Genomic DNA, 27,262 nt, shown 5'->3' on the forward strand with positions numbered 1-27,262 from the left:
AGTAGGCTTTGCAAGTAAGCACCTTTAACCACTGAACATTCTCCCCAGGTTTCTTTTTCTTTTTTCCTTTTCCTTCCTTCCTTTCTCTCTCCTTATTTTTTTGTTTTTGTATTTGTTTTTTGAGGTAGGGTCTCACTCTAGTTCAGGCTGACCTGGTTGGCCTTACACTGATCCTCCTACCCCTGCCTCCCAACTGCTGGGATTAAAGGCATGGGGCTACCATGCCTGAACCCCCTCTTTTTTTTGAAGGTGAGAGGGGGGAAATGGGCCAGTGCCTCTTACACCTGCAAATGCATCTGGCTGGGACTAAAGACATGTGTGACAAGGCCTCAGCTATTTTGGTTTTTCCAGTAGAGTCATTCTAGCCCAGGCTGACCTGGAATTCACTATGTACTCAGGCTGGCTTCAAAGTCACAATGATCCTCCTACCTCTACTTCCCTAGTGCTGGGATTAAAGGCATGCACCACCATGCCAGCAGAGAAAGAAAGAGAGGAAAAGGGAGAGGAAGGGGGAGGAAAAAGGGAAATAGGGAGGAGGAGAGGGAGCGTGAATGGGTATACTAGGACCTCTAGCCACTCAGACACGTGAATCACTTTGCACATGTGGCTTTATGTGGTTACTGGAGAACTGAACTCAAGTCATTAAGCTTTATAAGCAAGCACCTTAACCACTGAGCCATCTCTCTAGCCCAGGATATGTTTATTAAAAAAAAAATTAGGGGGGCTGGAGGGATGGCTTCGCGATTAAGGCATTTGCCTGCAAAGCCAAAGGACCCAAGTTTGATTCCTCAGGACCCACATTAGTTGGGGGTTTGCGTACATTCTCTCTCTCTCTCTCTGTCAAATAAATAAAATATTTTTTAAAAAATTAGGGGCAGCACTCGGGAGGTAGAGGTAGGAGGATCTCTGTGAGTTCGAGGACATAGTGAATTCCAGCTCAGCCTGGGCTAGAGTGAAAGTCTACTTGAAAAAACCAAAAAACCTTTAATCTAGCACTTGGGAGGTATTGGTAGAAATCACCATGAGTTCAAGGCCACCCTGAGACTACATAGTAAATTTCAGCTGGGGCTAGAGCCTGGGCTAGAGTTTGATCCTACTTTGAAAAACAACAACAACAACAAATTTTTATTTGCATGTGTATTGAGGAGGGGCACTGAAAATGTCCATCTGAGTTTCTGGAGATGGCTGGGAAATTGAACTTGGGCCAGTAGGTTTTGCAAGCAAGCACCTTTAGTTGCTGAGCCATCTTGTTGCAGTCCGGTTTGCATTGCTGGTAGAAATCACCCAACCAAAAGCAGCTTCTGGGAAAAAGAAATTTATTTTGGCCTACAGGCTCGAGGGGAAGCTCCACGATGGCATGAGCAGAGGGTGGACATCACAACATAAGGTGGACCACAGCAACAGGAGGGTGTGCCAAACATTGGCATGGGGAAACTGGCTATAAAGCCCATAAGCCCGCCTCAAGTAGCACCAGTTTATTTAAAAAAAAAAAAAAAAAAAACAGAATAACAACAATAAAAATCCCAAGCAACCAATCAAACAAAATCATTCAGCCAAACAACAGACCCAGCCAGGCACATAGAGCAGAAAAGATGAACTTGGCTTGTGATAGCCACAGAGCAATCATTCCTGTGGCTCACCCAGGATGAGATCTGCTCAATTCACATCCAGGGGATTTAGGAGCTAGTTGTCAAATGAGTCATTTCCAAGATTTTTTTTTTCCCAAAATTTTTGAGACAAAGCCTCATGGATCTCAGAACTTGCCTTGAACTCAGTATGTGTAACCAAGGATGTGAGGACAATCTGGCTCTGACATATGTCACCCCATTGATCGCCAGGGTCGATTCAGCTAATCTTCCTGGCTAGGTGGGTGTCCCCTTCCTCCCTCACCACTCCATGTGTGTCCCTCTCACTGGAAGCTGCGGGCACGGTGGAAGAGGACGACCTTCCCCAAAGAGTGGTCTGCGGTCAAGGGTACACGAGTAGCTGCACTCCCCTGCTAGAACCTCCAAACAAGCTTTCAATATGTAATGAAGGATGATTTTGAACTCCAGACCCTTCTGCCTCTACTTCCTGAGTGTTGGGATTACAGACATGTGTCACCCACACTCAGTTTTATTTGGTCCTGGGATCAAACTCAAGGCTTTGTGCTAGGCAAACATCCTACCATCTGAGCTACATCCTTGGCCCTTCTATGTAATTTTAATGTCCACTTCCCCACCTAAAAGGTCCCTGGTATCTCGGGATGAGGTGAGAGAGCAACTCCACATAATGTCTGGAGTTAGGCGAGCCTTCCTTCCCTTCCCATCAAATGAACAGAAGGCTTAAATGTGGTGTATTGGTAAGTCCATGGGTGTCAACTCACCATCCATAAGCAGACGGCACCTGTCTCAGTCAGTTTGAGCTGCTCTAACAAGTTACCACAGAGTGGGAGGTATAAACAACAGACATCTACATCCCATAATTCTAGTGGCTGGAAGTCCAAGGTCAAGGTCCCAGCATGGTTAGGCTCTACTGAGGGCCATCTGGCAAACCACCCTCTTCTTGGGGTATTCTCACATGGTAGAACGAGAGAGTAGGCTTTCCCTCAGACCCCATCTTCTCCTACCATCACCCTAGAGAATGCCTTCAGCATATGATTTTGTTTTTGTTTTTCGAGGTAAGGTCTCACTTTAGCCCAGGCTAACCTGGAATTTACTACAGAGACTCAGAGTGGCCTCGAACTCACAGCGATTCTCCTACCTCTGTCTCCCAAGGGCTGGGAGTAAAGGCATATGCCACCACGCCTGGCTCTCAACATGGTTTGATAGGTAGTTTCCATCACCAAGGTAGAACCCTCATATACACTCAAAGAAATCAATTTTTTTTTTTTTTTTGAGGTAGGGTCTCACTCTAGCCTGGGTTAACTTGGAATTCACTATGTAGTCTCAGGTGATCTTGAATTTACAATGATCCTTCTACCCCTGCTTCCAAAGTGCTGGAATTAAAAGGCATGCTCTACCATGCCCAGAAAAGAAACTAATTTAATCCATCCTCACCTGATACCTAATATGCATCCCTGGATGTTTTAAGAACACTTGGTCCCAGTCACGAAGTGGGTTACCTGTTCAGGTGCTCTCCCAGCTTGGGAGATTTTTGCTTTTCTAAGAATAAAGACTTGGGCTGGAGAAATGGCTTGGCAGTTAAGGCACTTGTCTGGGAAGCCTAAGGAACCAGGTTCAATTTCCCAGATCACACATAAGCAAGATGCACTGGCATCTGGAGTTCACTTGCAGTGGGTAGAGGCCCTATCATACCCATTCTGTCTCTCTCTCTCTAACAATAAAAACAAAATAGTTTTGAGCCGGGCGTGGTGGCGCACGCCTTTAATCCCAGCACTCGGGAGGCAGAGGTAGGAGGATTGCCATGAGTTCAAGGTCACCCTGAGATGACAGAGTTAATTCCAGGTCAGCCTGGACCAGAGTGAGACCCTACCTCGAAAAACCAAAAAAAAAAAAAAAAAAAAGTTTTTAAAAAAATCAATCCTTTACCAACTGTAAGACAAGGGATTTGAGAAAGCCACTGGTTTGGGGAGTTCTAGTGACCATTAAGTGTCCAGCAGTCTAAACTAAGCCCATGCAGAGCCAAGAAAGGCTGTCACTCTCAAAACCTGAATTACCACTATGCTTGGGGCCATATTTTCTTTTTCTGTAGAATTACTAACATTCTACTTATTTTGCAGCCCCCCCTCCCCTGTCAGTCTCCTTTTCATAGAACATAAAGCCGGGCGTGGTGGCGCACACCTTTAATCCCAGCACTCGGGAGGCAGAGGTAGGAGGATGGCCATGAGTTTGAGGCCACCCTGAGACTCCATAGTGAATTCCAGGTCCGCTTGGGCTAGAGTGAGACCCTACCTCGAAAAAACAAAACAAAACAAAACAAAAAGATATTTAGGTTTTGTTCACTGGTTATCCTTAGAGCCTAAAACAGAGTCTGGCACACCTGACACATAGGTAGATGAATGGTTTAGGCCATTGGTACTGAGCTGTGAATTGACTGAGTGAATGAAGAGTGGAAGCTTTAATTTATTGATCCGTGTATTTTCAAGTCCTCTAGCTTCAGAATACAAAAGTGAACAGAACACACTCTCTAGGAGCTCACATTTAAGTGGCAAAAAAATAATAATTTTATCAGTGACTTAGGGCCACTATACAATTATAAGCGATGTCCTCTGGCTGCTTTTAGGAAGAAACACTTTTTGTTTAGCAAGATCACTGAGACTGAAGGAGACTTAGGAGTCATCAACTAGGTGCGCTGTGTTTGAGTGCCTGTGTACTCCCACCCGATCCCTTGTGATGGACATGACGTCACTATAAAAGAGAAAGGGAGTTGGAGAGAAGGCTCAGCTAGTAAAGGAGCTTGCTTGCAAAACCTGATGGTGTGTGTTTGATTCCCACAGTCTGGAGTTCGTATGCAGTGTGGCAGGAGGTCCTGACGTGGCTTACCCACTCTGTCTGCCTCTCTCTTTTTTTTTTTTTTTACACTATTTTAAAAAAATTATTTATTTGAGAGAGCGAGCGAGAGAAATAGGGAGAGAGGGAGAGACAGAGAGAATGGGCACACCAGAGCCTCCAGCCACTGCAAACGAATTCCAGACTTACGTGCTACGTTGTGCATCTGGCTTACATGGGTCCTGGGTTCTTTGGTTTTGCAGGCAAGTGTCTCAACCGCTACGCCATTTCTCCAGCCTCCTTATTTTATTATTTTATTAAGAGAAGCAGGCAGGAGAGGTGGCTTAGCGTTTAAGGCGTTTGCCGGCAAAGCTTATGGACCAGGGTTTGGCTCCCCAGTACAGTACCCACATAAACCAGAAGCGCATGTTGGCGCATGCGTCTCTGGAGTTTGCAGCGGCTAGAGGCCCTGGAGAGCACATTCTCTCATTCATAAGTAAATAAAAATATTTCATGAAAAATAAAATAAAGAGAACAGAGGATGGGATCACATCTATAATCTCAGCCCTTGAGTAAACTCAAGGCTAAAACAGAGTTCCGGTCTCAAAAAAAAAAAAAAATTACTCTGAAGCCAACCAACCAGATACACAGACGACACAGACCTGACTCAAGAGAATGCGCAGGCGCCTACACCGGGAGGGGCGGTGAAGCCACGTTACGTCCAACCACCTTCCCGTGAGCCCTTGCGCGGTTCGTTCGCGCGTAGTTCTGGGGCGGGAGTTTGGTGCGTCATGGCGGCCTGCCCGGCTCCGGGTCCTTCCCCTGTGAGTGCTGGTGACCTATGCTTGTGTCTTTTTTCTTTCCTCTCGTGTTGTTCCTCTTGTTCCGCTTGACTGGTTCTACGGAGATTTTCCGCCCTTGTCTGTGGAGCGCCACCGTGAGCCTTGAACTTGTCTCTGCTCAGCCTCTGGTTCACGCCGCGGGCTCCTCAGAGGAGAGCCAGGCCTCGGAGGCCTGAGCTGCGTGTAGGTGTTAGCCAGGCCAAAAAATAATAATAATAATAAATATATCTATACATATATAATTATTATTTTGAACTTTTTGTTTATTTTTATTTATTTATTTGAGAGCGACAGACAGAGAGAGGCAGAGAGTAGAGAGAGAATGGGCGCGCCAGGGCCTCCAGCCACTGCAAACGAACTCCAGACGTGTGCGCCGCCTTGTGCATCTAACGTGGGTCCTGGGTAATCGAGTCTCCAACCGGGGTCATTAGGTGTCATCGGGAAAGCGCTTAACCACTAAACCATCTTTCCAGCCCTATATATTTTTATTTTTTGGTTTTTGAGGTAGAGTCTCACTGACCTGGAATTCACTATGTAGTCTCAGGGTGGCCTCTAACTCACGCCAATCCTCCTACCTCTGTCAAGGACGGGCCCCACCACACCTGGCTTGGCAGTGTTTTTTTTTTTTTTTAAGTTTTGTTTGTTTATGATAAGAGAAAAGCAGAAAGAGAGAGCATGGGTGTGTCAGGGCCTCTAGCCACTGCAAACAAGCTCCAGATGCACATACCACTTTGCAGCTGGCTTATATGTGGGTACTGGGTGTGTTTCTTAGGCTTTGCAGGCAAGTGCCTCAACCGCTAAGCCATTTCTCCAGCCCGTTTCCCCCCCCTTTAATACTTTTATTTTATTTTTATTTATTTATTTATTTTTTTTGTTTTTCGAGGTAGGGTCTCACTCTGGTCCAGGCTGACCTGGAATTAACTCTGTAGTCTCAGGGTGGCCTTGAACTCACGGCGATCCTCCTACCTCTGCCTCCCGAGTGCTGGGATTAAAGGCGTGCGCCACCACGCCCGGCTTTATTATTTTGTTTTTAAGGTAGGGTCTCACTGTAGCCCAGGCTGACCTGGAATTCACTATGTAGTCTCAGGATGGCTTTGAACTTTGATTATTTTTATTTATTTATTTGAAAGTGACAGAGAGAGAAAGAGGTAGATAGAGAGAAAGGGTGCACCAGGGCCTCTAGCCATTGCAAACGAACTCCAGACACCTGCGCCCCCTTGTGCATCTGGCTTATGTGGGTCATTAGGCTTCACAGGCAAGCGCTTAACCGCTAAGCCGTATCTCCAGCCCTAGAGCAACTATTTGGAGGGTGGTTGTGAAGAGGAGTCCCTGTGGGCATGTGTGCTGCCTGTAGATTTTTCTAGGTAGGCTCTGTGAAGGGCAGGTTGTTAGGACCAGATGTAGGTAAGAGAACTCTGCCAACTTAGAGATCTAAGATCAGTTATCATATGTCAAATGGCTGTTGAAACCAGAGAATGGATAAAGTTACTGAGGGTAAAAGTGTGAAGTGTTCTTAAGCTTATTTTATATAGAAAATCATTCTGGAAAGTTCATTCAGATACACAAGATACAGACCTGTCCTGTTTTAGCAGAACAGGTTCTTGGTTTGCACCTTCCTCCCCCCTCTTTTGGTCATTTTTGTTTTTGAGACAGAGGCTGACATTGAAATTCTCAATGTATCTCAGGCTAGCTTTGAACTCATGTAGCCTAGGCCAGTCTTAAATTTGAGATCATCCTGCCTGAGCCTTCTGAGTCCTGGTATTACAGACATCCCTCTAGTTTGTTTGTTTGGATTTGCCTTGAAACGGGGAGGGGGTGAACATAAGAGGATAATCTGATGGGAATAGGCCCAATTTGTAATATGTTTATATAATAAATTTCCCAATAAAGAAATTAGTATGGCAGCCAGGCACGGTGGCACATGCCTTTGATCCCAGCACTGAGAGGCAGAGGTTAGGAGGATCACCATGAATTTGAAGTCACCCTGAGACTTCACCCTGAGACACAGTGAGTTCCAGGTCAGCCTGGACTAGAGTGAGACCCTACCTTGTAAAACAAAAACGAAAAAAAAAAACAAAACATGGGGTATGGGCTGGAGAGATGGCTCAACAGTTAGGGTGTTTGCCTGTGAACGCTGAATGACCTGGGTTCAATTTGCCAGTACCCACGTAAAGCCAAATGCACACAAACTTTTTGTGCAGCAGCTGGAGGCCCTGCAGCAGCTGGAGGCCCTGGCACACCTATTTTCTCTATCTGTCTTTGGTTGCAAATAAAAAAAATATTTTAAAAAGAGAATATAAAGCCAGGCGTGGTGGTGCATGCCTTTAATCCCAGTACTCGGGAGGCAGAGGTAGGAGGATTGCTGTGAATTTGATGCCAACCTGGGACTACAGAGTGAGTTCCAGGACAGCCTGGGCTAGAGTGAGACCCTACCTCGAAAAAACAATGTACATATCTAGCTTTGGTCATACTATTATATCGCTAAATAATCAATATAATGAGGGCTGGAGAGATGTCTTAGTGGTTATGGCACTTGCCAGTGAAGCCTAAGGACCCAGGTTCAATTCTCTAGGTCCCATGTAAGCCTGATGTACATGGTGGCACATGCGTCTGGAGTTCGTTTGCAGTAGCTAGAGGCCCTGGTACACCCATTCTCACTTTCTCCCTTTCTGTCTCTAATAAATAAATAAAAATTTAAAAATATGTAATATAATATAATGTAATGTAATATAAATAATATAATATAATATAATATAATATAATATAATATAATATAATGAATCGGCCCACTGTCCAAAACTCTAACCATGAATGGAAGGAGAGTGATTGACATAAATAGCCGTGGAGAGCATTAAGAAGAAAGTCCTGGTTGGAGGCACAAGGCCTGCAGCACCAGCTGTGGGACTCAATGATGACTGCACAGCTCTATCCTCAAACATTAACTTGCAGGGTGATCACCACTACCACTGAGGGGGCACATAGCTGTAGGTAGGTGTTCCTGGGGCCCAGTATGTGGGCACAGTGACTGGGTGAGGGGCAACAGGAGCTGAAGAATGAGCAGTCAGCAGGGTTCCTGCTGACATGACCATGGTGGTCCCTCTAGGAGGAGGGATGGGAGCAGGGTACAACGTTGCTGCCATGCCCTTGGGCTGCACCACCATGGTGTGGTGGATGATGTGAGGAGATGCTGCATACAGTGGCTGCGTATAATAACGTGCCGTGCTGGGCATATGGGCTCTTCTCACGAGGTACACGGCCGTCTGGTAGGGATTGGGGGAGGAAGAGTATGCTGGCACAGCCTCACTGGTGGGGGAACAGAATACTGTGTAAGGTGTTCCAGGAGTGTAGCCTGTCCCTCCAGGGTACATGTTAGAATAGGCTGGAGCTGCTGCTGCACATAGCCCATAGGGAAACCAGCTGGGTAACCAATTCCTTTGGCATTTGGATAGGGAACCCCAGAAGACCCAGGGCTATAAACAGGACTCCTTATGGCAAGAACATGTCGCGCGGTCTGGGTCTCCCGCAGGGGACTGGCACGCGCTGGTCCTGGGCGGGCTTAGCGACGGGCAGCGCACACGGACACCGCTCGGATAGGTGCCCGAGCCGCTTGTCCCGCCTCTGAGGGCCGCGCTTCCGCCAGCTGCGCGCCAACCCACCTCGCTGCGGCGGGTGCTTCCGCCGACGCTCGAGAATGATTGGCAGAATCGGTGAAGTTGAAGGTCCACAAAAATGCTAAAATAATTTAGAACATTAATGTGCTGAATATGGGAGATTGACCAGAAAGTTAATAGAAAGACCTGGGAAGACCATGGATGGGAGCTGTAATGGTTTAGAAGTAGCAACGAGCATATAGTAGGATCTCTAAGTACTGTTAAATCTTGGAATTTTAAGATACTGCTGACACTGGGAAAATATACAAAAGATTATGTCTGGTATATTTTTAGCTTGTGGGAACTCAAATATATACACCTTTTTTAAAAAGGAAAAATGTGGGCTGGAGGGCTGGGGAAATGGCTGAGCGGTTAAGGTGCTTGCCTGTGAAGCCTAAGGATCCTGGTTTGATTCCCCAGGACCCACGTAAGCCAGCTGCACAAGGGGGCGCATGTGTCTGGAGATCGTTTGCAGTGGCTGGAGGCCCTGGCGTGCCCATTCTCTCTCTCCATCTCAAAAAATAAATACAAAATATATTTTTTAAAACTTGTGCTGGAGAGAGGGTTTGGTGGTTAAGGTGTTTGCCTACAAAACTAAAGGACCTCAGTTTGACTCCCCAGGACCCACGGAAGACAGTTGCACAAGGTGGCACATATGTCTGGAGTTCGTTGGCAGTGGCTGGAAGCCCTGGCATGCCCATTCACTCTCGCTTTGCATCTTTTCCTCTCTCAAATAAATAAAAATAAAATATTTTTTTAAAGTAAAAATTATAAAAAAAAATATAGTCTGAGCTGCACATGGTAACTCACTTTTGTAAATCCCAGCCTTTGGGAGGCTGAAACAAGGATTTCCCAAGACTGAGGCTAACCCGGGCTACAGATTGAGCGCCCCCCCCCCCCATCTTAGAAAAAAGAAAGAGGAAGGGTGGAGAGATGGCTCAGAAGTTAAGGTGCTTTCTTGGAAAGTCTAATGGCCTGGGTTCGATTCCCTAGTACCTAAGTAAAGCTACATGCACAAAGTGACACATGCATCTGGAGTTCATTTGCAGTGGCAGGAGGCCGTGGGGTGCCCATACACACACACTGTCTCTCTGTGCCCCTTTCTGTCTTCTCTCAAATACAGATGCTAAAGAAAAAAAATTTTTTTAAAAAAAAGGAAGAAAGAGATGGCTCAATAGTTAAAGGCACTTCCTTGCAAAGCCTGCTGCCCTCAGTTTAATTCCCCAGGCACCCACATAAAACTGGTGGGACATTTCTTTGCAATGGCAAGAGGCAACAGTACTATGTTTTCTTTTTATCTTTATTTTTGTTTATTTGAGATAAAGACACAGGGAGAGGACAGAATGGCCTCCAGCCACTGCAAAGGAACTCCAGACCCATGTGCCACCTTATGCATCTGGCTTACATGGGTCCTGGGGAATTGAACTGAGGTACTTTGGCTTTGCAGGCAAGTGCCTTAACCACAAAGCCATCTCTCCAGCCCTTGTTTGTTTGTTTGTTTGTTTGCTTGCTTGTTTGTTTGTTTTTAGGCAAGGTTTCACTCTAATCCAGCATGACCTAGAACTCACTCTGTATCGCAGACTGACCTCAAACTCATGGTGATCGTTCTTACCTCAACCTCAACCTCAGCCTCTTTAGTACTGGAATTGAAGCCACCACACCCAGCTTTTGAGCATTTCAACGGTTTTTTATTTCTTATTTTTTTAGTTTTTTGGTAGGGTCATGCTCTAGCTCAGGCTGACCTGGAATTCACTATGTAGTCTCAGGTGGCCTCAAATTCATGGTGATCCTCCTACCTCTGCCTCCCAAGTGCTGGGATTAAAGGCATGAGCCACCATGCCTGGCTTTCAAAGGTTTTTTTTTTTTTTTTTTAAATATTGTATTTATTGTATTTGCTGGGGATGGTGGTGTACACCTTTAATTCCAGCACTAGGAAGGTAGAGGAAAGAGGATTGCCCTGAGTTCGAGGCCATTCTGAGACTACATAGTGAATTCCAGGTCAGCCTAGAGTGAGATCCTTCCTCGAAAAACCAAAAGCAAACAAACAAAAAAATTATTTATTTGAGAGAGATGGGACATGCCAGGGCCTCCAGACATGTGCACCACTTTGTGCATCTGGCTTATGTGAGTACTGGGGACTTGAACCTAGGTCCTTAGATTTTGCAGGCAAGTACCTTAACTGCTAAGCTATATCTCTCCAGCCCAATTTCAAAGGTTTTGTGTGTGTGTGTGTGTGTGTGTGTGTGTGTGCGCTTCAAGGTAGGGTCTTGCTGTAGCCCAGGTAGACATGGAATTAGCTGTGTAGTTTCAGGGTGGCCTCGAATTCATGGCAACCCTCCTGCCTCTGCCTCCTGAGTGCTGAGATTAAAGGCATATGCCACCACACCCGGCACAAAGGTTTTGGAGAGAGTGATTTTGCTCATTGTTGCTATTCCTCTTGCTGGCTTTAGAACAGACTCCAGATAAAATGTGACAACATTAAACATGCTCTGAATAGAGGTGTGTGCATAGTGTGGGAGGTCCAAGGACAGCAGCAGCAGACTTGTAAAGGTCAGAGAAAGGTCCATGGAGTAATCTATATTTCAGATGAGCATTTAAAAAACATTTTTATTATTAATAACTTCCATAATTATAGACAATAAACCATGATAGCTTCCTCCCCTCCTCACTTTCCCCTTTACAACTCTACTCTCCATCATATCCTCTCCCCTTCTCAGTCTCTTATTTTGATGTCATCATCATTTTCTCCTATTATGATGGTCTTGTGTAGGTAGTGCCAGGCACTTCAAGATCATAGATATCCAGGCCATTTTGTGTCTGGAAGAGTGTATTGTAAGGAGTTTTCTTCTTCCTTTGGCTCATACATTTTTCCCGTCTCTTCCTCAGTGGATCCTAAGCCTTGAAAGGTGTATTAGAGATGTTTTAGTGCTGTGCACTCCTCTGTCAACTTCTCAGCACTATGGTGCCTTTTGAGTAATCCCAGAGATCACTGCCATCTGAAAAGAAATGTTCCTGTAACCAAAAGTGAGAGTAGCATTAATACATGAGTATGAACTTTAAGAAAAGTGCTGACTGGATGGTTTGGTGAGCATAATATATGCATTTAGCCAGATAACAGCAGGCATTACATCACTAGGGCTCATGACTTCCTCCATCATAGGTTTTCAGTATCAGACATATATTCCCTCCCATGGAGCAGACCTCCAGTCCAAGTAGAGAGCAATTGGTTTTCCCCATAACAGACATGCCACTATTGCACCTGTTGGCTCATTTGGCCATGCCTGGCTGTTGAACTAACTTAAAAAATATATTTTATTTATTTATTTGAAAGAGAGAATGGGTACATCAGGGCCTCCAACCACTGCAAACAAACACACATATGCGCCACTTTGTGCATCTGGCTTACATGGGTTCTAGGGAATCAAACCTGGGTCCTTACACTTCACAGGCAAAAACTTTAATCACTAAGACATCTCCCTAGCCTTGAACTAACTTAAGGCTTTTTCATGTTCTAAACATTTTTTTTTAATTTATTTACTAGAAGGAAGGAGGGAGAAAGAAAGTATGGATGTACCATGGCCTTGTGCCACTGCAAACAAACTCCAGATACATGCACCACTTTGTGTGTCTGGCTGTACATTGGTACTGGAGAATTGAACCTGGGCTGTCCAGACTTTACAAACAAGAACTTTTTTTTTTTTTTTTTCATGGTAGAGTCTTATTCTAGCTCAGGCCGACCTCTAATTTACTTGGTAGCCTCAGGGTGGCCTTGAGCTCACAGTTGTCCTTATACCTCTGCCTCCTGAGTGCTGGGATTAAAGATGTGCCCCACCATGCTGGGCTTTTTATTTATTTATTTTATTGACAACTTCCATAATGTAGACAATAACCCATACCCCCACTTTCCCCTTTGAAACTGCACTCTCCATCATTCCTGTGCCCCTTCAATCAGTCTCTCTTTTATTTTGTTCATTATTTATTTATTTATTTGAGAGCTACAGACACAGAGAGAAAGACACATGGAGAGAGAGAGAATGGGCGCGCCAGGGCTTCCAGCCACTGCAAACGAACTCCAGACGCGTGCGCCCCCTTGTGCATCTGGCTAACGTGGGACCTGGGGAACTGAGCCTTGAACCGGGGTCCTTAGGCTTCACAGGCAAGCGCTTAACCACTAAGCCATCTCTCCAGCCCATCTCTCTTTTATTTTGATGTCATCATCTTTTCAAGTTAGGGTCTCTAACCTAGGCTGACCTGGAATTCACTATGGAGTCTCAGGGTGACCTTGAACTCACTGCAATCCTCCTACCTCTGCCTCCCAAGTGCTGGGATTAAAGGCATACACCACCAGACCCAGCTCATAATGCCTTCTGAGTCATCCCAAGGTCACTGCCATCTGAAAAGAGAAGCTACTCTAACCAAAAGTGAGAGTAGCATTAATATATGGGTATGAACATTAAGAGAAGTGGTTACTGGGCAGTTTGATGAGCATAGTTTATACATTTAGCCAGACACCAGCAGATGTTACACCTTTAGGGCTCATGACTACCCCTGTTGTAGGTTTTCAATATCAGGGATGTATTCCCTTCCATGGAGCAGGTCTCCAGTCAAATTAGAGGATGATTGGTTTGGCCCATAACAGACATACCAGTATTGCACCTGTTGGCTCATTTGCTCTGGCTGGCAAAATATAAGGCTTGCAGTGTCCACTGTGGAGTATCTTCACTGGTGGTTTCTCTTCCACTGAACTGCATGCAGCATGGCCTTTTCCAGCTTTCTGTGAGCTGGTCTACATGGAGGAGGTTTTCAGCTCAGCTCCAGTGGAATTTCTCAGTGATCTTGCCGCCCAAATATGTGGAGTCTACAGCAATAGGGTCTTACCATTTATTCCTGGTGGGAAACCAAGGACCTTGTCAATGGCCTGTAATGTTTTTGGGGTATCAGTTACCTCCATGGCCAACAACTTACTGGAAGGTGTCCCTGGCACTGAAAATTTTCCAGTAATAATCTATTGCTCCTGTGTGTTCCATTGTCCAATAAAGTTGGTTTCCGTGTGACTTATTTATATCCTCTTTCCTTTAATCTCTTCCCCTAACCTCACTTAGGCCTTTTCACCCCCATCAATCTGTTCTTCTACTTACATATATATAATAAATACCATCCTATTAAGTCCTTCCTTCCCTCACTTTCTATTCCTTTATTTCTTCTTTCTAGCTTACTGGCCTCTGCTGCTGAGTTTTCCACATATGAGAGAACATGTGACGTTTGGCTTTCTGGGTCTGGGTTACCTCACAAAGTGTAATCATTTCCAGATCCATCCATTTTCCTACAAATTTCATAGCTTCATTTTTCTTTACTGCTGAGTAGAACTCCATTGTGTAAATGTGCCACATCTTCATTATCCACTCATCTGTTGAGGGACATCTAGGCTGGTTCCATTTCCTAGCTATTGTGAATAGAGTGGCAATGAACATGGTTGAGCAAGTATCTCTCTAAGGTAGTGAGATGAGTCTTTAGGATATATACCTAGGAGGGCTATAGCTGGGTTATATGGTAGATCTATTTTTAGCTGTTTCAGGAACCTCCACATTGATTTCCACAATAGCTGTACCAGATTACATTCCCACCAACAATGTAAAAGGGTTCCTCTTTTCCACATCCTCACCAGAATTTATGCTCACTTGTTTTCATGATGGTAGCCAATCTGACAGGAATGAGATGGAATCTCAACATAGTTCTAATCTGTATTTCCCTGATGACTAAGGATGTAGAATTTTTTATATGTTTTTAAACCACCTGTATTTCTTTTGAGAACTCTATTTAGTTCCATAGCCCATTATTTAATGGCATTGTGAGTTCTTTGTATATCCTAGATATTAATCCTCTGTCAGATCTGTAGCTGGCAAAGATTTTTTTCCCATTCTATAGGTTGCCTTTTTGCTCTATTCACAGTGTCCTGTACTGTACAAAACCTTTGTAATTTCATGAGATCCCAGTAGTTGATATGTGGTTTTATTTCCTGAGAAGTTGGGGTTATATTCAGAAAGTCTTTGCCAAGACCAATATGTTGAAGGGTTTCCCCTACTTTTTCCTCTAGCAGTTTCAGAGTTTCAGGTCTGGTGTTTGATCCATGTGCATGGAGAGAGATAAGGATCTATTTTCATCTTTCTACAGATAAATATCCAGTGTTGCAGCCTCATTTGCTGAAGATGCTGTCTTTTCTCCAATGAGTATTTTTGGCATTAACTTTTTTTTTTTTGTGGGGGGTGGGGGTTTGAGGTAGGTCTTGCTCTAGCTCAGGCTGACCTGGAATTCACTATGTAGTCTCAGGGTGACCTTGAACTCCTGGTCATCATCCTACCTCTGCCTCCCGAGTGCTGGTATAAAAGACATGTGCCACCGTGCCCGGTTGTTTTATATATATATTTATATGTGTGTGTGTATACATACATATATATATACATATATAATATTTTTTATTTTTATTTATTTATTTGACAGGAAAAGGGAGAGAGAATGGGAGTGCCAGGGCCTCCAGCCACTGCAAACCAACTCTAGATGCATCTGGCTAATGTGGGTCCTGGGAAATCCATCCTGGGTCCTTTTTTTAAAAATATCTTATTCATTCTTATTTATTTGAGAGTGCCAGAAAGAGGCAGAGAGAGAGAGAGAGAGAGAATGGGCACACCAGGCCTCCAGCCACTGCAAATGAACTCCAGCTGCATATGCCCCTTTGTACATCTGGCTAACGTGGGTCCTGGGGAATTGAGCCTTGAACCAGGGACCTTAGACTTCATAGGCAAGTACTTAAACTGCTAGGCCATCTCTCCAGCCCCATCCTGGGTCCTTTGGCTTTGCAGGCAAGCGCCTTAAGCACTACGCCTTCCCCCTAGCCCTATTTTTGGCTAAGGTCAGGTGGCTGTAGCTACCCAGATTTACATCTGGGTCTTCTATTCTTTTTTTTTTGTTTGTTTGTTTTTCGAGGTAGGGTCTCACTGTAGCCCAGGCTGACCTGGAATTCACTATGGAGTCTCAGGGTGGCCTCGAACTCACAATCCTCCCACCTCTGCCTCCCAAGTGCTGGGATTAAAGGTGTGCGCCACCACGCCCAGCTGGGTCTTCTATTCTGTTCCATTGATCTACATGTCTGTTTTTGTGTCAGTACCATGCTGTTTTTGTTACTGTGGCTCTTTAAAATCAGGTTTGGTGATACCACCAGCCTTATATTTGTTGCTCACAATTGTTTTATATTTTTGAGGTTTTTTTTTTGTTTCCAAATGAATTTTTGGATTGTTCTTTCTATTTCTGTGAAGAATGCCATTGTTGGATTTTTGTTGTTGTTGTTGTTGGTTTTTGGTTTTTCAAGGTAGGGTCTCACTCTAGTCCAGGCTGACCTGGAATTCACTGTTTAGTCTCTAGGTGGCCTCGAACTCAAAGCGATCCTCCTACCTCTGCCTCTTGAATGCTGGGATTAAAGGCATGCGCCACCACACCTGGCTTACCATTGGAATTTTGATGGGGATTGCATTAAATGTGTAGATTGCTTTTGGTAAGATTGTCATTTTATTTTTTTCATGTTTTATTTATCTATTTATTAGAGACAGACAGAAGGGGAGAGAGACAGTGGGTGCAAACAAACTCCAGACACGTGTCACCATGTGCATCTGTCTTATATGGGATCTGGAGAATCGGACCTTGTCCTTAGGCTTTGCAGGCAAGCGCTTTAACTGCTAAGCCATCTATCCAGCCCATTCATATGTTTTGTGTATGCATGTATATATGCATACATGTATTTTCTACTTACTGCTGAAAGACTCTGGTAGGAAGAAGGTTAATCATGATTATTTATTTATTTGGTGGAGAGAGAAAATGGGCATGCCAGGGCCTCTAGCCACTTCAATGGAACTCCAGATGTATGTGTCACCTTGTACATGTGGCTTATATGGGTTCTGGGGATTCTAACCTGAGTCCTTAGGCTTCACAGGCAAGTGCTTTCACTGTTAAGCCATCTCTCCAGCCCATGAAGATGTTTTAACTAGGTTTACTTTCCTCAGGAGCAAGCCTGGCTTGCAGATGCCCAGACCTTCATTCAAGAGACCCTTTGTCCAACTGGCAAGGAGCCAAACAACGAGTTGACTCAGTTGGTAATTGATTGTGTAAAGATGATGTGGTTATCCCAGGGGGAGAACCAGGGTTTTACACTGCCTCTCAGCTACAGGTAAGGAGAAATGGGGCTTAATAGGTGGTTGAATTTAGGATTGAGAAGGACCTATAGTTAGAATAAAGGGAAGTGAGAAGAATGAGTGGAGAAGAATGTGTTCTAAAGACATCCCTTTCTGCAAAATTTCCCTCTTCATCTAGATATAAATAAATATAAATAAAACTGGCATAATTTGTAGAAAAGGAGTGAAGAAGTGGGGAAGATAGGAAATTTGGAAACCATCTGTTGGAGAGATAGCTTAGCAGTTAAAAGGTGCTCACTTTGCATATTGGGCCACTAATAAAGAATGATGCATAACTTCAAGGAGGGTTTTTTAAAGTATTTATTTATTTGAGAGAGAGAATGGGTGTGCCAAGGTCTTAGCCACTGAAAACTAACTTGCACATGCACCATGTTGTGCATCTGGCTTACGTGGGTACTGGGAAATTGCACCTGACTCCTTAGACTTCAAAGGCAAGCCCCTTAACTGCTAAGCCATCTCTACAGCCCTTTATGGAGGGTTTTTAAAAAATCCTGGGGTGGGGCTGGAGAGATAGTTTAATATGCACAAAGTGGCACATGCATCTGGAGTTCCATTGCAGTGATAAGAAGGCTGAGGTAGGAGGATCACTGAGTTCAAAGCTAGCCTGAGTTCCAGGTCAGCCTGGGCTAGAGGAGAGACCCTGCCTCAAAAAGTGTGTGTATAGCCAGGTGTGGTGGCACACGCCTTTAGTCTCAGCACTTGGGAGGCAGAGGTAGGAGGATCACCGTGAGTTAAGGCCACCCTGAGACTACATAGTGAATTCCAGGTCAACCTGAGGTAGAGTGAGACCCTACCTTGAAAAACCAAAAAAAAAAAAGTGTGTGTGTATGTATGTGAGGGGGGTCCATGCTAGGGAGATGCATCTGGCTTACATGGGTTCTGTGAAATCAAACCTGAGTCCTTAGGCTTCGCAGGCAAGGGCCTTAACTGCTAAGCCATCTCTACAGCCCTGTCTTTTTTTTTTTTTTAATATTAAAACAGCTTTTTATTTGTTAATGTCACATAAGAAATTTAAGCATGTTACACTATTAAAAAAAAAACCACAACTAATGCATTTTAATAGAGAAACCCTTCCCCCACCCCACAACCCTGCCCCTGTCCCCCATTCTCCTTAGGAATTAAGAATCTAAGAGAAGTAACCATAAAAACAAGTTTAGTGGGATCCTCCATCCAGAGTGCTTACATGATGGTTAGGGTCAATATTGCCTTCTCTTTTCTATTTAAAAAAAAAGTAACCATGATTGTTTATTATAAAAAAATCTCCCTACAAAAGTTCAGTGTATTGAAAATGTTTCCCCTTTTCTCACAGCACCATTTTATATATAACAGAATGATCAAGAGGAGATGGGGCAAACTTCAAATTATACGTAGACACACAGTGTTTTGTTTTTTTTTTTTTTTAAAAAAAGGGGGTCTTACTGTATGTGTAGCTCTGGATGGCCTTAAACTCACAATCCTGCCTCTGCTTCCTGAGTGCTGGGATTGTAGGTACTTATACCTCTTTTTTTTTTTTTTTTTTTTTTTTTGAGGTAGGGTCTTACTCTAGCCCAGGCTGACCTAGAATTCACTATGCATGCATCACCATGCCTGGCCCTTATTCTTTCTCTTAACTAGAGTGAGACTTACTTCAAAAAGCAAAAAACAAAACAAAACAAAACAAAAAAAAACTTTACATTTTGTCATAATTTGCTTTCGTTCTTTTCCTTTTTGTTTTTCTTTTTCAAGGCAGGGTCCCACTGTATGCCAGGCTGACCTGGAACTCACTCTGTAATCTCAGGGGGCCCTTATAGTTCTTTTTCATAAGATGTAGGATACATGTTTACTGAGGTCCTCTAAAAACTATTTTGATCCTATTATTCCCTTACCTCATTGTCAAAAGTTATCAGCATCCTGAAGGGAAGTGCTCACTTGAAGGTGTGTACCATATCAGTCCCATTAGCTCTGCTCACATTGTTTTTAGTGGAATTGGATCAGTTTACATTCATGCCAGATTACTTCTTTTTATTTATTTATTTATTTATTTATTTATTTGAGAGAGACAGACACAGAGAGAAAGACAGATAGAGGGAGAGAGAGAGAATGGGCGCGCCAGGGCTTCCAGCCTCTGCAAACGAACTCCAGACGTGTGCGCCCCCTTGTGCACTGGCTAACGTGGGACCTGGGGAACCGAGCCTCGAACCGGGGTCCTTAGGCTTCACAGGCAAGCGCTTAACCGCTAAGCCATCTCTCCAGCCCACCAGATTACTTCTATATCTTTTTCATTTTTGGTGTTTAGCATTGAATCTAGGGCCTTTTACATGCTAAGCAAGTGTTCTACTGGTTAGTTACATATCCCAGCTGATAATTTGAATATTATATTTGTAGGGTGCCCAGCTAGCTCAGTCAGTAGAGCACCAGACTCAAATATTATTTGTGTCATTATTTGCTGACTGCCTCAGCTTCCTAGCCAATCACTAGTACTGTGGTATTCTATTTAAAAAAAAAAACAAAAAAAAAAACTATTTGAGGCCTTTGGGAGTCCTCCTGACCTCCAAGGTAGGGTCTCACTCTAGCTCAGGCTGGCCTTGAACTCATAGTGAGTCTCCTGCCTCAACCACCACAGTGCTGGAATTAAAGGCATGAGCCACCGTACCTGGCTGTCTTTGAAGTTCTTTATGAAGCTAAGAATTAAAGTACATTGTAGTTATAAAGTGTTCCCCATGCACACTTATTCACTCAGGCCCCTCCTGCATTCTATTTCTCCTCTCTGAGTTTTGTCCTTGACTACTATCTTGTTTAAGATACTGTTTAGCACAGACTTCCTGTTTTCCCAGAGGCATTGCCCATCCTCGACCTGGACTCCATCCTCATTTTCTTAGGCTTTTCTTTCCCTCTTTAGTCAAGGATCTCTTGGTCTCTGTTCCCCTTTAGCCTTTCTTTATCAGGGTTTGAGGGTACCCTACGTTTGGCTGATTTTGGAGGACCATTGTTATCTTCACTTTGCAGATTTGTCTCAGTGCAAAACCTTAAGACTCACCAGAATCTCCCATGCTGTAGCCATCTAACTTGGAGCAGTACTGCCTATCAGGCTTGGGTCCAAGGAGCCGGGCCAAATGGGAATGCCCTTCCCCGGGAGCAGTTGTTACTTTTGGGGACACTAACAGACCTATCAGGGGACTTGGAGCATGAGCGCCCAGATGGAAGCCTATATGTGAAAGATAACACTGGAATCCTGGGCTGTGAGGTGAGTAGAAATTGGAAGTCAACTGTCTCAGGTCCTAACTGAAGTGGAAGATCACATGCTAAGATCCTGCCTAATCTATGCTCTTGGTCTTTTCCAGCTCATAGATCTAGACCTTTCTTGGTTGGGGCATCTCTTCCTATTCCCCAGTTGGAGTTACCTCCCTCCTGCCAAGTGGAAATCCTTGGAGGAAGGGCACTTGGAGCTCTGGGGTGCCCCTGTACCAGTGTTTCCTTTGACCACCAATCCTGAACCTCTTGCACCTATTCCTGTGCTCTACCCAGAGAAAGCATTGTACCTGCTCACACACAGGTAACTCCTACATCTCTCTCTCTTTTTTTTTTTTTTTTTTTTTTTTTGAGGTAGGGTCTCACTGTAGCTCAGGCTGACCTGGAATTCACTCTGTAGTCCCAGGGTGACCTTAAACTCATGGCAATCCTCCTACCTCTGCCTCCCAAGTGCTGGGATTAAAGAAAGGCTTGCGCCACCATGCCCGGTTTACTCCTACATCTCTTAAAGGAGAAAGGAACATTGTAAAACTTGGAGGATCGAGGTGCTTCCGCAGAGGGAGGAAATGTTTTGATACTGATATAGATGAAATGTGCCAAACCAAGGGAACACTGGGGCTTTGGATACCAAGAAAATCAAGAGGGGCTGGGCGTGGTGTGCATGCCTTGAATCCCAGCACTTGGGAGGCAGAGGTAGGAGGATACCTCGAAAAACCAAAAAAAACAAAAAGAAAACCAAGAGGAGACTATTGTGGTGGCTCAGGTCTATTATTCCAACACTCAGGAGGCTGAAGATTGCCTGTCCTACATAGTATGTTCTAGGTGAGCTATAGAGGGAGTTGTAGGTCAGCCTGAACTAGAGTAAGACCCTGCCTCAAAAATAAAACAAAAATTGAAAGAGAGGGGCCTGAAGAGATGGCTCAGCAGTTAAAGGCACTTGGTTGGAAAAAAAAAAAACCAAGAAGATTCTTTTTTTTTTAATTTATTTTATTTTATTTTATTTTTATTAGAGAGAAAGGGAGAAAGAGGCAGATAGAATGGGCATGCTAGGGCCTTCAGCCACCACAAATGAGCTCCAGACACATGCACAACCTTGTGCATCTGGCTTATGTGGGTCCTGGGGAATCAAGCCTGGGTCCTTGGACTTTGCAGGGCAAATGCTTTAACCACTAAGCCATCTCTTCAGCCCCTAAGGGGATTCTTTTTTGATTTTGGTTTTTCATGGTAGGTCTCACTGTAGCTCAGGCTGACCTGGAATTTACTATGTATTCTCAGGGTGGCCTCTGCCTCCCAAGTGCTGGGATTAAAGGCATGCACCACCATGCCTGGCTTCTCTAAGAGGATTCTTAAATGGTAATTTACCTTATCAAAAAGAGTTTGAATTTTATTTATTTATTTATTTGAGACAGAGGGAGAAAGAGGCAGATAAAGAGAGAGATAATGGGTGTTCCAGGATCTCTAGCCACTGTAGGCGAACTCCAGACACATGTGCCACCTTGTGTGTCTGGCTTACTTGGGTCCTGGGGAGTTGAACCTGGGTTGTTAGGCTTCATAGGCAAGTGCATTAACCACTAAGCAACCTCTCCAGCCTCCCCCCCTCCTTTTTTTGAGATAGGGTCTCACTCTAGTGCAGGCTGACCTGGAATTCCCTATGTAGTCTCAGGGTGGCCTGGAACTCACAGTGATCCTCCTACCTCTGCCTCCCCAGTGCTGGGATTAAAGGCATGCATCACCATACCTGGCTTTTTTGTTTGTTTGTTTGTTTTTGTTTTTTGAGGTAAGGTCTTCCTATATTCCAGGCTAACCTAAAATTCACTGTATAGTCTCAGGGTGGCTTTGAACTCTTGGAAGTCCTCCTACCTCTGCCTCCCAAGTACTGATTTTTTAAATATTCATTTATTTATTTGAAAGAGGGAGAGAAATGGACACACCAGGGCCTCTAGCCACTGCAAACAAGCTCCAGGTGTATGTGCTACTTTGTACAGCTGGGAGTTCTGGAAGAAATTTTTAAATTTTGTTATTTTTATTTATTTGACAGAGAGAGAGAGGTAGAGAGAGAGAAAGAATGGGCACACCAGGGCCTCCAACCACTGCAAACAAACTCCACGTGCCTGCACCCCCTTGTGCATCTGGCTTATGTGGATCCTGAGGAATCAAGACTTGAACCTGGGTCTTTAGGCTTCACAGGCAAGTGCTTAACCACTAAGCCATCTCTCCAGCTCAGCTTTTTCTTTCTTTAGAATGAGACGCCAAGTCCAAGAGGCAAATCTGGCTGGGAAACTGATTAGATTGAGCGCTCTGATAAAAAGTCAGAAGAAAGAATACTTTGTCCTGACTCTTGGTGAATTATCCCCAACTGACAGCCAAGCTCTCAACCAGGTGTCCATCATGGTGCAGGTGAGGATGCGTCAACTCAGGGGCATATGGTGTGGAAGGGGTAGTGGAACTCCTGAGAGGGGACTGGTAGTGTGTAATTTAATTGTTAACAGTGCTTGCCTAATGTGCAGGAAAACTTGTGTTCTATCCTCTGCAACACATAAACCAGGTGTGGTGGCACACACCTGTAATAGAAGTAGAGGCAGGAGGTCAGAAGTTCAAGGTCATCTTTGGTTAATACTGGGTTTGAGACCTGGCCTTTGTCCAATAAATAAATAAATAAATAAAAGCCAGGCATGGTGGCACATGCCTTTAATCCCTACTCAGGAGGCAGAGGTAGGAGGATCACTGTGAGTTTGAGGCAAACCTGAGACTACATAGTGAATTCCAGGTCAGCCTGGGCTAGAGCGAAATACACACACAAAAAAAGAAAATTGAAGCATTATTAACCCTTTATTTTATCCCAAACAGTAAATTGTTTTTAGTTTCATTCTAGCCTAGGCTGACGAGGAATTCACTATGGAGTCTCAGGGTGACCTCAAACACACAGCAATCTTCTTGCCTCTGCCTCCCAAATGCTGGGATTAAAGGTGTACACCACCATGCTTGGCCTTAAAACAGTAAGTTTTTTAGGGGGGGCTGAGAAAGGACTTGTTTATGTTTTGTTTTTCCTCGAGGGTGGGTCTCACGTTTACCCAGGCTGACCTAGAATTCACTATGTAGTCTCAGGGTGGCCTTGAACTCACAGTGATCCTCTTACCTCTGCCTCCTGAGTGCTGGGATTAAAGGTGTGCACTACCATACCCAGCTTTTTTTTTTGAGGCATGGTCTTACTCTAACCCAGGCTGGCCTGGAAAGCACAGCAATTATCCTACCTCAGCTTCTCAAGTGCTGTGTTCATAGGTATTAGCCACTACAGCCTTTTAATTTTTATCTTTTTATATTTCTTTATTTATTTGAGAGCGACAGGCAGAGAGCGCGAATGGGTGCACCTGGGCCTCCGGCCACTGCAAACGAACTCCAGGTGCATGCGCCACCTTGTGCATCTGGCTTACATGGGTCCTGGAGAATTGAACCTGGGTCCTTTGGTTTTGCACACAAATGCCTTAACTGCTAAGCCATCTCTCCAGCCGTAGCTTGATTTTTTTTTTTTTTTAACCCCTAGGTAGGGTCTCACTGTAGTTCAGGCTAACCTGGAGGAATTCACTCTGTAGCCCCAGGCTGTCCTCAAACTCATAACAAACCTCCTACCTCAGTCTTCCTGATTATGTGATTAAAGGCATACAACACTACACCCAGGCTAATTAAAAAAAAAAAATTGAGGCCAGGCATGGTGGTGCTTGCCTTTAATCCCAGCACTCGAGAGGCAGAGGTAGGAGGGTCATCATGAGTTTGAGGCTGCCCTGAGACTACACAGTGAATTACAGGTCAGTGTGGGCCAGAATGAGACCCTACCTTAAAAAAAAAAAAAAAAAAAAAAATGGGGCTGGTGAGATGGCTTAGCGGTAAAGGCATTTGCCTACAAAGCCAAAGGACCCAAATTTGGACTCCCCAGGACTCACTCAAGCCAGATGCACAAGGGGGCACACACATCTTAGACTTAGGCCTTCAGACCTTGCAAGGAAGCACCCTTAACTGCTGAGCCATTTCTGTAGCTCCTGAAGGTTCCCCCTTCTCTCCCACCCCCCCAGGTAAGGTCTCATTCTAGCTCAGGCTAACCTGGAATTCACTATGTAGTCTTAGGGTGGCCTTGAACTCATGGCAGTCTTCCTACCTCTGCCTCCCAAGTGCTGGGATTAAAGGTGAACACCATCCTGCCCAACTCCTGGAGTTTTGTTTTTTTTTTTAATTTTTTTATTAACAACTTCCATGATTATAAAAAATACCCCATGGTAATACCCTCCCTCCCCCTACTTACCCCTTTGAAACTCCACTCTTCATCATACCCCCTCCCCATCTCAATCAGTCTCTCTTTTACTTTTGATGTCTTGATCTTTTCCTCCTCTTATAATGGTCTTATGCAGGTAGTGTCAGGCACTGTGAGGCCATGGATATCCAGGCCATTTTGTGTCTGGAGGGAGCATCTTGTATGGAGTCCTGCCCTTCCTTTGGCTCTTACATTCTTTCCGCCACCTCTTCCGCTTTAGACCCTGAGGCTTAGAAGATGTGATAGAGATATTGCAATACTGAGCACTGTGGTCATTTCTTTCCATCACCATGATACCTTCTGAGTTGTCCCAAGGTCACTGCCATCTGAAAAGAGAAGATTCTCAACCAAAAGTGAGAGTAGCGTTAATATAAGGGTGTGAACATTAAGAGAAGTGCTTATTGGGCAGTTTGATAAGCATAGTATATACATTTGGCCAGACAACAGCAGACGCTTCAGCCCTATGGCTCCTGACTACCCCTGTTTTAAGTTTTCAGTCTCAGAGATGTATTCCCTTCCCATGGAGCGGGCCTTCCTGAAGGGTTATTTATTTATTTAATTTATTATATATATATTTTTTGAGCTAGGTTCTCCCTATAGCCCAGGCTGACCTGGAATTCACTGTTGTGTCAAGGTGGCCTTTAACTCATGGTAATCCTCCTACCTCTGTCTTCTGAGTGCTGGCATTAAAGGTGTGTACCACCATACCTGGCTTAGAATTTATTTATTTATTTATTTTTTTGGTTTTTCGAGGTAGGGTCTCACTCTAGCCCAGGCTGACCTGGAATTCACTATGGAGTCTCAGGGTGGCCTCGAACTCATGGCAATCCTCCTACCTCTGCCTCCCAAATGCTGGGACTGGCTTGGAATTTTTTTTTTTAATATTTTTTGTTCATTTTTTATTTATTTATTTGAGAGCGACAGACACAGAGAGAAAGACAGATAGAGGGAGAGAGAGAATGGGCGCACCAGGGCTTCCAGCCTCTGCAAACGAACTCCAGACGCGTGCGCCCCCTTGTGCATCTGGCTAACGTGGGACCTGGGGAATCGAGCCTCGAACTGGGGTCCTTAGGCTTCACAGGCAAGCACTTAACTGCTAAGCCATCTCTCCAGCCCATGGCTTGGAATTTTTAAATTTAATTTACTTAGTTTTGGTTTTGGAGTTAGGGTCTTGCTCTAGCTCAGGCTGATCTGGAATTTACTATGTAGTCGCAGGCTGGCCTCTAAGTCATAGCAATCCTACCTCTGCCTCCCGAGTGCTGGGATTAAAGGTATGTGCCACTATGCTCAGCTGTATTATATTTTTTTCGAGGTAGGGTCCCACTCTAGCCCTGGTTGACCTGCAATTCACTGTGTAGTCTCAGGGTGGCCTTGAACTCACAGTGATCCTCCTACCTCTACCTCTAGAGTGCTGGGATTAAAGCATGCGCCTGGCTTTTTTTTTTTTTAATTTGAGAAAGAATTGGCGTGCCTGTGCCTCCAGCCACTACAGTCAAGCTACAGACACGTGGGCCACATTATGAGCATGTGAAAACTTGGTTTTGCATCACCTTTTGCCCTCATAACCTGTACAGAAAAAGTGGCTCAGGCAAGAGGCCCTGTCAGACTCATTTGCACCCACACACACGTGCAAATAAGTTACTTTAAAAAAAGGACATTTTCGGGCTGGCGAGATGGCTTAGTGGTTAAGCACTTGCCTGTGAAGCCTAAGGACCCTGGTTCGAGGCTCGATTCCCCAGGACCCACATTAGCCAGATGCACAAGTGGGCACACACGTCTGGAGTTCGTTTGCAGTGGCTGGAGGCCCTGGCGTGCCCATTCTCTCTCTCTGTCTATCTGCCTCTTTCTCTCTCTCTCTCTCTGCCATTCTCAAATAAAAAAAAAATAAAGATTTAAAAAAAAAAAAAGGACATTTTCTCTCTCATGTGGATCCTACCTACAAATATTTGGACTTTTGTGTGAATTGGAAGAAAACTCAATAGCAGAAGCCAGTAAGCTAGAAAGGGGTATATAAAGGGAATAGAAAGGGAAGGAGGAGGGTTGTATGTAAGAGGATGATATTATATACATACATACATACATACATACATACATACATATATATATATGTATATATATATACATATATATATATATATATATATATATATGTAGAAGAACAGATTACTGTTCTTCTGGAAAGGCCTAAGTAAGTTCAGGGGAAGAGATTGAGTAAAGGAAAAGTAGGGGGAAGCCTAATCAAAATCTAAGTGGATATAAATAATTCATATGGAAACCTAATTTTTTGGGCAGTGACACACCCAGAAGCCATAGATTGTTACTAGAAAATTTTCAGTGCCAGAGATGAGATACCTTCCAGTGAGTTATTGGCCAGGGAGGCCCCTGATGCCCCAAAACATAGGCCATCTCCAAGGCTCTTGGTTTCCCACCAGGAATAGATGGTAAGACCATATTGCTGAAGACTCCACATACTTGGGCTGCAAGGTCTAAAATATCCTGCTGGTGCTGAGCTGAAAACTTTCTGTGTGTAGACCAGCTAACAGAAATCTGGAAAAAGCTATGCTGCATG

At 44.4% G+C, this 27,262-nt stretch overlaps 1 protein-coding gene and 1 pseudogene across 1 annotated transcript in view; one reads left to right on the top strand and one right to left on the bottom strand.

The window, feature by feature from the left end:
* Nucleotides 1–5,170: 5,170 nt before the first annotated feature.
* The window catches only part of Ctc1 (CST telomere replication complex component 1), a 37,458-nt gene continuing 15,366 nt past the window's right edge, over nucleotides 5,171–27,262 (top strand). The window contains exons 1-5 of the mRNA XM_045131445.1: nucleotides 5,171–5,254; nucleotides 16,974–17,137; nucleotides 20,148–20,385; nucleotides 20,483–20,694; nucleotides 22,631–22,787. Coding sequence (XP_044987380.1) covers nucleotides 5,222–5,254; nucleotides 16,974–17,137; nucleotides 20,148–20,385; nucleotides 20,483–20,694; nucleotides 22,631–22,787 — 804 coding nt within the window. The 5' untranslated portion in view covers nucleotides 5,171–5,221. The remainder of the gene's footprint in view (nucleotides 5,255–16,973; nucleotides 17,138–20,147; nucleotides 20,386–20,482; nucleotides 20,695–22,630; nucleotides 22,788–27,262) is intronic.
* LOC101616949 lies at nucleotides 8,233–13,873 on the bottom strand (annotated as a pseudogene).

This window comes from Jaculus jaculus, chromosome 12 (genome assembly GCF_020740685.1).
Source record: "Jaculus jaculus isolate mJacJac1 chromosome 12, mJacJac1.mat.Y.cur, whole genome shotgun sequence".
Lineage (NCBI taxonomy): Eukaryota > Metazoa > Chordata > Mammalia > Rodentia > Dipodidae > Jaculus > Jaculus jaculus.